Source organism: Capra hircus, chromosome 24 (genome assembly GCF_001704415.2).
Source record: "Capra hircus breed San Clemente chromosome 24, ASM170441v1, whole genome shotgun sequence".
NCBI classification, from domain to species: domain Eukaryota; kingdom Metazoa; phylum Chordata; class Mammalia; order Artiodactyla; family Bovidae; genus Capra; species Capra hircus.
Window position 1 is genome coordinate 48,699,292 of NC_030831.1, and position 14,256 is coordinate 48,713,547.

Consider the following 14,256-nt stretch of genomic DNA (forward strand, 5'->3'; position numbering starts at 1 on the left):
TCTGCATAGAAGTTAAATAAGCAGGGTGACAATATACAGCCTTGACGTACTCCTTTTCCTATTTGAAATCAGTCTGTTGTTCCATGTCCAGTTCTAACTGTTGCTTCCTGACCTGCATACAGATTTCTCAAGAGGCAGGTCAGGTGGTCTGGTATTCCCATCTCTTTCAGAATTTTCCACAGTTTATTGTGATCCACACAATCAAAGGCTTTGGCATAGTCAGGAAAGCAGAAATAGATGTTTTTCTGGAACTCTCTTGCTTTTTCCATGATCCAGCGGATGTTGGCAATTTGATCTCTGGTTCCTCTGCCTTTTCTAAAACCAGCTTGAACATCAGGAAGTTCATGGTTCATGTATTGCTGAAGCCTGGCTTGGAGAATTTTGAGCATTACTTTACTAGCGTGTGAGATGAGTGCAATTGTGCAGTAGTTTGAGCATTCTTTGGCATTGCCTTTCTTTGGAATTGGAATGAAAACTGACCTTTTCCAGTCTTGTGGCCACTGCTGAGTTTTCCAAATTTGCTGGCATATTGAGTTCAGCACTGTCACAGCATCATCTTTCAGGATTTCTATGTTTAGCGTTTCTTAAAAAGCATTTATTTATTTGGCTGCATTGGGTCTTAGTTGAGCCACGTGGGACCCTCGTTGCATTGTGCAGGATCTTTGATTGTGGCGCACAGTCCCTTTTGCTGTGGGCAGAGGGCTCAATAGTTGCAGCAAGCGGATTCCAGGCTGCAAGAGCTTCAGAAGTTGCAGCCCATGTGCTCAGTAGTTGTGGAATGCAGACTCAGTAGTTGTGGAATGTGGACTCAGTAGTTGTGGAATGTGGACTCAGTAGTTGTGGAGTGTGGACTCAGTAGTTGTGGAGTGTGGACTCAGTAGTTGTGGGATGCGGACTCAGTAGTTGTGGAGTGTGGACTCAGTAGTTGTGGGGTGCGGACTCAGTAGTTGTGGGGTGTGGACTCAGTAGTTGTGGAGTGTGGACTCAGTAGTTGCAACACAAGGGCTTAGTTACTCCGCTGCATGTGGGATCTGTTTCCCTGACCAGGGATTGAACCTGAGCCCATGCATTGCAAAGCAGATTCTTAACCACTAGACCACAAAGGAAGTCCCTTAATTGTAGTTTTTGAGAGAATCTCTATACTGTTCTCCATAGTGGCTTTATCAATTACATTCCCTCCAAAAGTGTAGGAGGGTTCCTTTTTCTTCACACTGTCTCCACCATTTATTTGTAGACTTTTTGATGATAACTGTTCTGACCAATGTGAGATGATACCTCATTGTAGTTTTAATTTGCATTTCTCTGATAATTAGGGATGTTGGACATCATATTTCTAATTTTATTTTTATTTCTGCTTACTTGGTTTTATATATAACTTCCTTTATTTTCTAGTTAATTTCCAGCCTTAGCCATATTTTATACTTTCAGGTATTTCCACAGTTAATGGTGGTTTTCCAAGGTTTTTGAATTGAATATACAAATTAACACTGTCCAATAGAAGTATAGCATGTCCCACATATATACCTTTAAATTTAATATCATATTGTACTATACCTAGTATATTCATAATTTCAACAAGTAATCAGTATTTTTTAAATATGAAGCATTTGAATTCTATTTTTAGACTTTATGTAAGTCTTTAAAAACTAGTGTTTATTTTGCACAGACAGCATGCTTCATTTGTTAGAGGCACTTTTAAAGCACTCAGTCAACTGTTTAGAGGAATATTTGCTTCCTTTTTTAATAACCAAAATATTAACAGTCAAGACTATAACTTTACCTTTTATTATAGCTTTGACTACATCTCATAAGTTTTTATAGCTCTTTATTTCCTAAGTAATCTATTGTTGTATATTTGATTACACTTTATTCTGTCTTTCAAACAAGTAACTGGCTATTTTTTAAATTGTTCTTCATTCTTAGTCCCAGTATATAATTTGTGCAATCTCTGTATTCTGACATTCATAGTAGAATCGCAGCTTATAATGAGGCTTGTTTCAATTTTGTCTGATTCATACACTGTTAAAGTCATCTGATACATTTTCTATTCATTTAATCATTGAAAGAATTCTAGTGATTTCATTTCCATCACTATCTTTCTGTCTTTTTGTGTTTTTTGTTTTTCATTCTTTCTCCCTCTTTCTTATAAATGGTTTAGCTGATGACTTTCCTGCCATTTCCCTCAAGGAGCTACTCCTCAAGAAAAAGCCATCAGTGTCAGTTTTCTCAGATGCTTTTCATTTTCTAAGATGATTTTTTTTTAATTTAAATGTATTTACTTTCAATTGGAGGATAATTGCTCTACAGTATTATATTGACTTCTGCCATATGTCAACATGAATCAGCCATAAGCATATGTATGTCCCCTTCCCCTTGAACCTCCCTCCCACCCCATCCCATCTTTTTATGTCTTAACAGCTTTTGTTTTATGTATTTTGAGTCTGCACTACACAGTATATGTTATCTAATAGGGATTGTTATTCTTATCTATAAAAATAATTTTTATTTTACTTAATGAATGGTATCTTGCAAACTACTTCGATTTTACTTATGCATGCATGCTCAGTCACTCAGTTATGTCCGACTCTTTGCAGCCCTAGGGACTGTAGCCCACCAGGCTCCTCTGTCCATGGGATTTCCCATTTCCCAGGCAAGAATGCTAGAGTGGGTTCCCATTTCCTCCTCCAGGGGATCATCCCGATCCAGGGATCAAACTCACATCTCCTGCATCTCCTGCGTTGCAGGTGGATTCTTTGCTGCTTGAGCCATCAGGAAAGCCTGATTGTACTCATGTTTTAATTTTACTTTATATTTGCTAGTGGCTACCAATGTTTTAGTATTTTTAAAAGGACACTTTTATGTCTGTTTCTCATTTATCAGACTTATGAAAGTAGTAATAACGTGTGGATCTTAATGGTCTAAATTATTAAATCTTGTGTGCTTTACAATCTTCTGTACTTTTCCCACCTGTATTCATCAGTCTTTAGTGATTTAAACTTGGATTATTAGGTCACTACTTCTACTATGAACTTTTTATTCAGATTACATTTTATTATTAAATATCTTCTCTCTAGGATTTTTTATATATAATTTTATTTAGTTTTATTGTTAGCTGCACTGGGTCTTTGTTGTTGTATGCGGGCTTTCTCTAGTTGCAGCAAGTGGGGGCTCCTCTCTAGTTGTAGTGAGCGGGCTCCTCATTACAGTGGCTTCTCTTGTTGCAGCTCACAGGCTCTAGAGCTCAAGCTTAGTAGCTGCGACTCCGTGCCGTTGTGGGATCTTCCCAGACCAGGGATTGAACCAGTGTCCCCTGCACTGCAGGGTGGATTCTTAACCACTGGACCACCAGGGAAGTCCTCTCTTGAGGATTATTGCTGGATTTTGACTCAATCTTACGACCAAAATTAGAATTATTTACTATTACCTAACTTTCTATCTGGTTTCAAGTTTTCACTCCTGGTCCTTCTCTATCATGATTTTCTCGGAGTTGAGGAATACATCTTTTTTTTGGCCGGACCGTGCATTCAGAGCAGGAGACCTAAGAACCATGGGTTCGATCCCTGGGTCAGGAAGATCCCCCAGAGAAGGAAATGGCAACCCACTCCAGTATTCTTGCCTAGAGAATCCCATGGACAGAGGAAACTGGGGCCTATAGTCCATAGCGTTGCAAAGTCAGACACGACTGAAGCAATTTAGCACGTTCTCACACATTCAAGAGAGTTTTCAATTTTTATCCTTAATTATAGTTTTAAAATAAATAAAGTTTATCATGTCAACCATTTTTAAAGTGTACAGTTCAGTCATGTTAAGTATAGTCATATTGTTATGCAGTCAATCCCCAACATTTTTTAATCTTGCAAAACCAAACTTCTAAGCCATTAAACAACTCCTCATTGCCCTGTTTTCCTAGCCTCTGACAGCCAACATTCTATTTTCTGTTTCTATAAATCTGACTACTCTAGATACCTAGATGAGTAGAATCATACAGTATTTGTCTTTTTGCAACTAGCTTATCTCACTTTAGCATAATAACCTCAAGGTTTATCCGTGTTGTGGCATGTGTCAGAATATTCCAAGATGGAAAAGTATTCTATTGTATGTATATACTCCATTTCCTTCATCCATCTGTCAGTGGACACTTGAATTGCTTCCACCTATTGGCTATTATGAATAACGCTGCTGTGAACACGAGTGTGCAAATATCTCTTCAAGATTCTACTTTCAATTCTTTTGTAATATGTGCCCAGAAGTGGAATTGTTGGATCATACTGATAATTCTATTTTTAATTTTTTGAGGAATCACTATACTATTTTCTATAGCAGCTGCACCATTAATTTTTTTTCTAAAGATATGTATGTGGGTGGGATTTTTAAAAAACATTTGCTTGTGTAAAATGTCTTTGTCTTGCTTTCACTCATAGCTAGGTGTGTTCTTTTCACCTCAAACATATGAAGAGCTTGCCTCAGTGTCTCTGAATTTTAACATCAATTATAGAAGTATACTGCCAACAATATTTTTGTTCCTTTGTAAGAAACCTGATACAGGTTTTCTTTTATTTTTTTTCCTTCAAAGCTCTTTTTAGAATTTTTCTTTTTCCTTGAAATTAAAAAAGAAATTCCTCTGTTAAGTATAAATAGTAGGGTTCTGGAACACTGTGAACCCTTTTTGCCTAAAGAGACAGCTCTTTTGGAGTTTTCTTGTTTGTTTTCAACTTAAAGTTTTTCTGTCTTCATTCCATGTATTCTGATGTCCTTTCTGAAAAGCTCTATAACTCATGTCCACTCTCTCTTCTCTGTCCTTTTCCTCCTTGCTTATTTTTATCTATTTATTTTCCAAGTCTGTCTCATGTACCACTTTTTCTGCAGCATCCATCCTATCCTTTCCTGCCTCCAATTCGCATTTCATTTTGCTGTGGATTTTCTACTTCCTTTGGTTCTCTCCTACCCCCAGTACCAGTTCCATGCTTCATCTCAGTCTAAGGCTTTTTTGTTTTTAAATCTAATCACATGTCACAGAATCCGTGTTGTTGTTCTTAACAGACATACAATCCCACATGTTTGTACTTGGGTTTTTTATTTCATTTATCTTTGGTTTATTGTAGTTGACATTTTTAGAGTTTTGCATTTCCCTTAGATTTTCAAAATAAGGCTCCCCTGTTCTGCAATGCAGGATTTTTTCCATAGACGCCGTATTTCTTTTCTCCTCCCTTACCCTTGAATGAGAAAGGCTGGGTTTGGTTCTGGTGTTCACCATGTGGATCATCCTTAGAGTTGCTCAGCATGTACTCAAGTAATAGTGGAGTCTCCCCTCAGACCTGAAGCTGGTGGCCTCACGTGCACATCCCCACGTTCAATTCGCATATTTAGCAGGTGTTCGGTCTTCTAATGAGCTTTGCTGCTGCTGCAAAGTCATGTCCGACTCTGTGCGACCCCATAGACGGCCTCCTACCAGGCTCCTCTGTCCCTGGGATTCTCCAGGCAAGAACACTGGAGTGGGTTGCCATTTCCTTCTCCAGTTCATGAAAGTGAAAAGTGAAAGTGAAGTCACTCACTTGTGTCCAACTCTTAGCGACCTCATGGACTGCAGCCTACCAGGCTCCTCCATCCATGGGATTTTCCAGGCAAGAGTACTGGAGTGGGGTGCCATTGCCTACCCCCAAACAGAATCCTCTCTCCATGCCACTGATTATCAGGAGGAAACTGAGTCAGGCTGTTGTTCTTTGATCAGATATACTCGTTGTGTAAAAGCTCCAGTCCTGGGTTTGCAGTGTCCTGAGGCTTTTCCCTCCCCAGAGGGCTTTGCCTGAGAGCAGCGTGCCTCTGAGGACTCAGGGAACCTCCTCATCTCCTTCTGCCCCTAAATCTCCAATGATGGCACCATAGGAGCTGCCATGGTGCACAGGAGCAGGGTCTTGTTGGTAATTACAGGCTCTTTGCCTCCTGGCCAGGGGCAGACACAGGGAGGGCTGAAGTTTAAGCTCCCTCCCCATCTCACCCCTGCCTGGGTCTTATGGGTAGGGGGCCAGACTGCTCAGGAAAAATATGATCTCTTGGTGACAGCATTTTAGTTAATAGTAAGGACCCTGCAGCGAGCTGTGATCTTCCTTCTTAGTGTTATGGTACTTACATCTGCCTTCACGGGCATTTTTATGGGAAATGGAGAAAAGGTATCTTAGGCACTGATACAGAGGCATTGTTTTAACTCCCACGTTGGCACATTATAAAGGCCTAGCATTGTGGTTCTCAATGATGGCTGTACATTGAAATCACTTGGTACATTCCAAATGTACCAGTGTCCTGGCCCCACCCTGGCCCATGACACAAGCCTCTCTGGGGTGGGCTTCAAACATGAGTAGCTTCAGAGTTCCTTTGGTGAGCAAGCAGGGCTGAGAACATTAGCTCGGAGCAGAGAGCAATGGACGGGCTTAGGTTCTCATTCAAGTTATGTACTGGTGACCTTAGTCAAGTCCTTTCAGCTCTTTATAACTCAGTTCCTCCCATTCTAAAGTGGGAATGGAAATGCCCGCCCCTGCTCTGACCACATAAAGATCTAGTGGGATAAACAGCAGTTAAGAAGATAGAATCACCAAAAGTCTCATGACTTTGAGGCCAGCAGTACAGCACCCTGGGGTAACCAAAACAATTGAACACAAGAGGAAACAGGTTGTAGAATCTGGTACCATTGCAGGGTCTGGGGCAGCAGGCAAAGTCATTCATTCTTTCACAAGTAACCAGAACACTACAGGGAAGCCCCTATGGGAGCCACCTATTCCAGATTCTGTACTAGTAAAGAGATCCCAACTGCTTTGGGGATTTCTGGCAGACCACAGTTGTATCAGTTCAGTTTAGTCACTCAGTGATGTCTGACTCTTTGCAACCCCATGGACTGCAGCACGCCAGGCCTCCCTGTCCATCACCAACTCCCCAAGCTTACTCAAACTCATGTCCATAGAGTCAGTGATGCCATCCAACCATCTCATCCTCTGTTGTCCTCTTCTCCTCCCACCTTCAATCTTTCCCAGCATCAGGGTCTTTTCCAATGAGTCAGTTCTTCACATCAGGTGATCATAGTATTGGACCTTCAGCTTCAGCATCAGTCCTTCCAATGAATATCCAGGACTGATCTCCTTTAGGATTGACTGGTTGGATCTCTTTGCAGTCCAAGGGACTCTCAAGAGTCTTCTCCAACACCTCAGTTCAAAAGCATCAATTCTTCAGCACTCAGCTTTCTATATGGTTCAACTCTTGCATCCATACATGATGACTATTGAAAAAACCATAGCTTTGACTATACAGACCTTTGTCGGCAAAGTAATGTCTCTGCTTTTTAATATGTTGTCTAGGTCTGTCATAGCTTTTCTTCTAAGAGCAAGTGTCTTAATTTCATGGCTGCAGTCACCATTTGCATTGATTTTGGAGCCCAAGAAAATAAAGTCTTTTACTGTTTCCATTCTTTCCATATCTATTTGCCATGAAGTGATGGGACTGGATGCCATGATCTTAATTTTTTGAATGTTGAATTTTAGGCCAGCTTTTTCACTCTCCTCTTTCACTTTCATCAAGAGGCTCTTCAGTTCCTCTTCGCTTTCTGCCATAAGGGTAGTGTCATCTACATATCTGAGGTTATTGATATTTCTCCCAGCAATCTTGGTTCCAGCTTGTACATTATCCAGCCCAGCATTTTGCATGATGTACTCTGCATATAAGTTAAATAAGCAGGGTACAATATAAAGCCATGATGTACTCCTTTCCCATTTTGTATACAGGTAGACATTTCAGTGGGAAGAGGGTGGCAAGGCAGGAGGCCTGAGAGGTGGGCACGAGACCCATCAGATCTGTGGGTGTGAGTGGGCCTCCAGGGACAGTCTGATTGATGGCTTCATGGAAGGTTAAAACTTCGAAAGTGAATAAGAGCTTGGGCTCTGATATACTATTCCAACTTAAAAACATCATTAAATGGAAGGAAAACGGTTTGGTCTCTAGAGCAGGTAGACCCTGGGTTCAAATCCTGACTTTGCCATCGCCTCGTGGCCATGGGTAAGTTGCATAACTTCTCTGACCTCGGCTTTACCATCTATAAAATGGGGCAGTAACAGGACCTGCCTCACAGGATCGTTGTGACAGTTAAATGAGGCAGTACAATTAAGGTGCTGTCTTCTAGCCCCTGATTTGCCACCTGAGGCCCCATATGCCCTTTTAGGTTTCTCTATAGCACTTTCATCACACACAAGGGACAGGCCTTAACCAAGTCATCCAGGAAGACCTTCCATCACTGCAGATTCTGAGATTCAGCACTGAGGAGATTGACCAGCCAAAAGAAGCCGTGGGAAGGGTGCTAGACTGTGGGAAAGACTGGTGTCACACTCTACAGCCTGTTCCCTCCTGGGTTCTATTTCTTCTGGTGGTACAATCATCCAGAGCCAGAATCTTGTTATTTATTGTCTTTGAGTCTTCCCTTTCCATCACATCCACAGCTCACCACTTAGCAAGTACTGTCTACCTTGGCACGATCTCTTGTCCCAATCTTGTATCAGTCAGCTACTGCCGCTTAACAAACAACCACAGAAATTTCAGTGGCATTCCTGTATCAATCAGCTACTGCTGCTCAGCACCCAACCACTGAAATCTCTGTGGCACACAGTAATAAGTATTAAGATGACTTGTATGCACGTTGGCTGGGAGTTACCTGATCAAGGTTAGATTTGGGTGGGGCCCTCCATGTTTCTCTCATCCTCCTCCTGGGACCATCGGCCAGCCCACAGATGGTCTTCTCACAATGATGGAAGAAGCATAGGAGAGTAACTGTAAATACTTAAAGCCTCTTAAGGCTTGGGATCAGAACTGACACCCTGTCACTTCTGCCTCTTTCTGCTGACTAAGGCAAGTCACATGGCTAACACAAAGACAAAGGGAAAGGGGAAATAAAACTTAAACATAACCTAACCTACCACAGATTCTTATCTTTCAACTGCCAGAGAGTTCAGGTTTTTATTTCATTCTGTCTGGACTTTTGCAGTGGCCTCCTTTCTGGTCTCCACACCTATGCCATATTAACCTTCTAAAGAGCACATCTAAAGATGGCATTTCAGTGATTCCCCAGAACCTTCCCTATCAACCAGCACTTGGAACGCGACCCCTTGGCTGGCTTCAGTTATCCGCACTCTAGCCCCAACTTTCTTTTTCCCCGCCCTGCCCCCATTTTCCTCTCCACCTCACCTATGCTGGGGTGATTGTTATTGTTGTTTAGCTGCTAAGTCATATCGAACTCTTTTGTGATCTCATGGACTATAGCCCACCAGTCTACTCTCTCCGTGAGATTTCCCAGGCAAGAATATTGGAGTGGGTTGCCATTTCCTTCTCCAGGGGATCTTCCTGACCCAGGGATCAAACCCGAGTCTCCTGCCTTGGCAGGCGGGTTCTTTACCACTGAGCCACCAGGGAAGCCCACTGACACTGGGGGCAGACTGGCAGATACCTCCCTGTTTCCCAAACGCCCGTGTTACCCTCCCCACGCCTTGCCTGTTGCCATCGCTCCACCTGAAATATCCCCAATTCCCAGGTCAGAATCCTAACTCTTCCACGGTGCTGATTTTCATTTGAAAGGAGTAACTCCTGGCTCAGAGTTCCTCCAAAGACTTTTTACCTAGATCTACCTCACACACACACACACACACACACTGGCTTTTAGTATCGTCTGTCTTATGTCATAGTTATGAATGAACATGTCTTATTCTACCCTCTAGAACAGTGCCTGGCATGCAGTGATGCACTGATATTTTTAAGGAGGATGAATGAATGAATGCTGCTAGTTTTTCTTCTGTGCCCTAGGACCCTGGCTGGCAGGGGCCATAACTGTGTCTTTAGCCCAGTGCTGTGGCCAAGATGCCCACTGCTGGATGTATGGTCACCCTGCCTCCTGCAAGGGCATGATGTGGAGATTAGCAAAGCAGATAGTTCAGCCATGGGGAGGAGGTGATGACTGGGAAAGGTGTTGTCTCCCCTTTATCTCATTCCTTCCACCTCCGTATCTGGGTCAGTGAGGCAAGGCCATGCAGTTGCTTCAGTGGTGCCCTACTCTGTGCGACCCTATGGACTGTAGTGTCCCAGGCTCCTCTGTCCCCGGGATTCTCCAGGCAAGAATACTGGAGTGGGTTGCTACGCCCTTCTCCATGGGAATCTTCTGGACCCAGGGATGGAACCCGAGTCTCTTCTCCCACACTGGCAGGCAGGTTCTTTACCACTAGTGCCTCCTGGGAGACCCAAGGGAAGGCTGAGGGGGCTCCTCAATCTGAAGAAGAGGTGCCATGGCCAAAGGTCAAGGTGGTCTTTCTGCCCACCAGCCAGTCTTCGGCCTTCACGCTTCAGCCACGGGTCCCCCATCCGACTCCTTGCGGCAGTCACGGGGTTTACCAGTTGCTCGGGGGCCTCCCTTAGCCAGAAGGTGCTGTGGCGGAGTGGGGTGGGCCCCGGGCCCCCTCCTAGCCCCACGCGGCTGACAGGGTCTTTTGTGCCTCTGCAGAAGGACTTCACGTGCGGGAGGAGCTGCAGCAGCAGGACGTGGAGCGTTGGCTGGGCTTCATCACCTTCCTGTGCGAGGTCTTCGGCGCCATGCGCAGCAGCACGGGCGAGCCCTTCCGCGTGCTCGTCTGCCCCATCTACACCTGCCTCAGGGAGGTAAGCCGCTGCCCGGCCCTAACGACGCGCCTCTCCTGCTCCCGTGTGCCAGGAACGCGGCAAGGCCCGAACCACGTAAAGTGGTCAATCACTCGGTTAAGAGAAACGGAACTCCCCCGGTGCTTCTGTTTACTCTAGCCAGGTTTTTGTTTATTGAGTTTACGTGAAAGGAAATAGTTCCCCGAAGGAAAGTATGATGAACTCGGACTGTCGTCTGTTCATGCTGTAGAACACAGTCCGCAGAATGCAAGTCTACAGAAAAGATTGTGCTCTGAGTGAATAGATCTCTGGACTGGACGGGCTTACTGCTGAATTATTTGTTTTAAAAAATAGTTGCTTCTACATGGCCTCTGAAAAAGAGGAAAATGAGGGTGATCAGGAAACTTGTAAGAAGCAAGAAGTCGGTGGGGGACTGTGTCCTACCAGGCACCGTAATCCACTGTGGAGGGCCGTCCTTGGTGGCTCTCTGGGCTAGAATGGGAGGGACAAACACAGAAGCTGTTGATGTGGCCGGTGAGGGGCTTGTGGCTCAGAACACAGGAGTGAGAAGGGAACAGGACGAAGGCCATTGGCATTCCAGTTGTATCTTTGAGTTAGAACCAAGAGGACTTGCTGACATGCGATACCAAGGAGGGAGGAAGCCGCGTGGGGTCCTCAGTTATCAGCCTGCTGGCACCATTTCCTGAAGAGAAATAAATAGATTGGGGGTGAAAACCAGGGATTTGGGTGCCCATGGTCCATCTCCAAGGCAGCTCTCTGTCTGCGCTGCTCGAGTACAGTTGTCTGATGATCCGGAAGAGGTCAGCCTTGGGGACACGGTGTTGACCTGTACTTGCTGCCGGGGGCCCACCCAGGGGTGGCTGAGATGGAGTGGAGGAGGTGGACGAGGCCAACAGGCGGGAAACAAGCTGGCAGGGGCGATCAGCACAGGCTTGATGCAGTGGGGACCGGTCAGCCCACGGCTCCCAGATGCTGGCCCCACCCACCCTCAGCAGCTGATCCCAAGGTGTGGGGAGGGGCAACCTCTGGGCAATCAGTGGGACCAGGGCAGAGAAGTGGCCTAGGTTTGGCAACAGGGAGGGGCACCACGGTGTCCGCGGAGTGAGCACACACTGGGGAGTCAGAGGAGGTGAGGGCGTGAATGGGGACAAGTTCTTGGAGAAGTATTTCTGTGAAAGGCCCCAGGGAAGGGGGACTTGTCACCAGATACTTTTGTGTTTCTGAAAGAAGGGAGAGGGTATCTGTAAACGTTTCTGAAGTATCCGTTTATAGGAAAACAGCGCATCCATTCCAGCCTGCGTGGACCCGCATGAAAGCAGAGCACGCGGGCCTCTCCTGGGTGCTTTGTGACCCCTTTAAGCTTCGGCCACTCCACGGAGCCAGAGATGCTTCTTGACAGATGTACTTGAATTCAGACTTGTTTCTCAGATTCAGTCAATGGCCTCTTCCAGCTCTGCTTCGCTCTCCAGGTGTGCTTAGCTCAGACTGAAGCACCAAGACAGGCCGTGGCTGTGCTTTGTGCCTCCCTTTGGAATGCCTTGAAGTTAGCCCTCTTGGGGACCGGGGGCTGACCCAGATGGCCTCTTGGGGTCCCCCTGTCCTTGCCTGAGTTTCCCTGCACCCCGACAACCTGCCTCAAGGCAGGGAGCAGCACTGCTTTGGGGTGATGACCTGGATTGCCCGAACACGCTCCCTCTGCGTGATCTGGGCACCTCCTGGTGTTGCTGTCACCTCTCCCCCAGACAGGAAGTGAGGCTGCAGCTGAGCCCTGGCCCTGGCTGCCAAGACACCTCTGACACCACCTGAGGTAGTGCGAACCTTCTGGTGTGAGATCCAGAAGGTGCCAAGAGGTCTGCACAGACCAGAAATGAGGAGCCCTCCTGACGCCCACTTGTTGGTTGCATTAAACTCTTCAGGGTGTTATCACCCAGGCCCAGGGTAAACTTGAAGGGTAAATTAATAAATTATCGATGGCTTTCACCGTCTGGTAAAGAGAAAACCACTGACCTACATTCCAACCTATCTGCTTGAGGCCACATAGGGAGACCCCTGAAATCTTAGAGTCAGTTGCCGCCTCCTCCACCTGATTATACATACACACATACCCAGGCCTGACCCACATCCTTCCAAAGCAGGATGAGCTAGTTCTCGGATGTTTCTAGAAGCCAGAATCATCACTGCTGCCTTCCTCTATGCTGGACAAGTTTAGGCTCTTCCCCCAGGGCCATGCAGATGGCTGACCCCAAATGTACAGAGCCTACCCTGTCCAGAGGTCCTCCCAACTGCCAGAACCATCCCCAGGCTGGCATCTCTGGCTGCCCACTAGACACATCCCAAGTTAAGCCTCAGAGCCTCGAACAGGATGTACCAGCAGCACCCCAAACCCTCCTGCTCAGTCCCTGTCCTCACGTGGCCCAGACCCAGCCTTTCTGCTCCCCCTGTGGCCAGGCAGCAGTCCCAGGCCTCCCCGATTACCCTTCCTCAGCATCATGGGAACCCCACTGCAGCCACGGCTTTGGCACTCCCCGCCATGGCTTTCCCTCCTCTCCTTCCTTCCATGCCACTGAGCCGAACACAAACCCACAGGTCATCTTTGGTGCAAAGAGTCTCATTTGGAACAAACCGAAGGAAGAAGAAGATACAAAATCCTCAGTCTCAGGGTCTTTGGGCTCATGGAGGCCACCTTCACTGGACATGTGGCTCACTCAGATTGAGCCTGTGCTTTACCCCTTCAGGCTGGGGGACATCCAGCTCTCTAAGAGCTGCCCTGCCCTAGAACGAGGCCCATGGGCATTTGCTTCCACACTCTGACCTTGTTGAATTAACCTTCTCTCAAGTCACCCAAGCTTGAAACCTTGGACTCTGTCCTTGAAGTCTCTCTCTCTGGCCCTGTAACCTTCCCTGCCGGCCCAGCTCAAGTCCCTTCTTCTGGAACCACCTCCTGTCCCCACCCCCCACCAGATGCACCAGGAGCTCCTTCTGGGGGAGGCTCTGCACTCCATCCTTACAGCTCCATCCTTTTGACATCACCGTAGTGGATTCTTTAGTGTTGATAACAGCTCAGTGGAAGGCATTGTCCAAAGCACTTCATACATTCTTCTGTCTCTTAACTGGGGCAACACCCTGAAGATTATCATCCCCAACTTCCAGAGAACAGAGCGGTCAGACAGCTTGCTCATGGCCACACAGCTAGTGGGAGCAGAGTCAGTATCAGAATTCGGATCTGACTGCCCAAGTCCCTGCTCCTAAACCTCCTGCTTCACTGCCTTACGAGTCGAACAGCAGCAGCTCTTATTCTATTCTCGTCCATACCCAACGCCTGCTCCGTGGCGGAAGCCAAAAAGATCTTTGTGGAATTGATTCTGTTTTTGCCATAAATAGCATGTGCCAATCAGAGATCCCTCTTCAGGGGATGAAGAAGAATAATTTTCAGTGGGCTCTTCAATTGTGTTAGAACAAATCGTTTCTGCCAAGATGATTTTCCAAGGGATTGAGGAGTATTATTGGCGACCAGAAACTATGTGAGTCTCCTTGCCCTCCTGTTTACAGCTCATATTTGCCTCATGAGCTCTTCTTAATGTT

General features: G+C 45.9%; 1 protein-coding gene across 1 annotated transcript in view; it reads left to right on the forward strand.

Annotated features, from left to right (window-relative positions):
* Positions 1-14,256, forward strand: part of CTIF (cap binding complex dependent translation initiation factor) — a 327,661-nt gene that overhangs the window by 273,345 nt on the left and 40,060 nt on the right. The window contains 2 exon segments of the mRNA XM_018039521.1: positions 10,520-10,529; positions 10,532-10,674. Coding sequence (XP_017895010.1) covers positions 10,520-10,529; positions 10,532-10,674 — 153 coding nt within the window.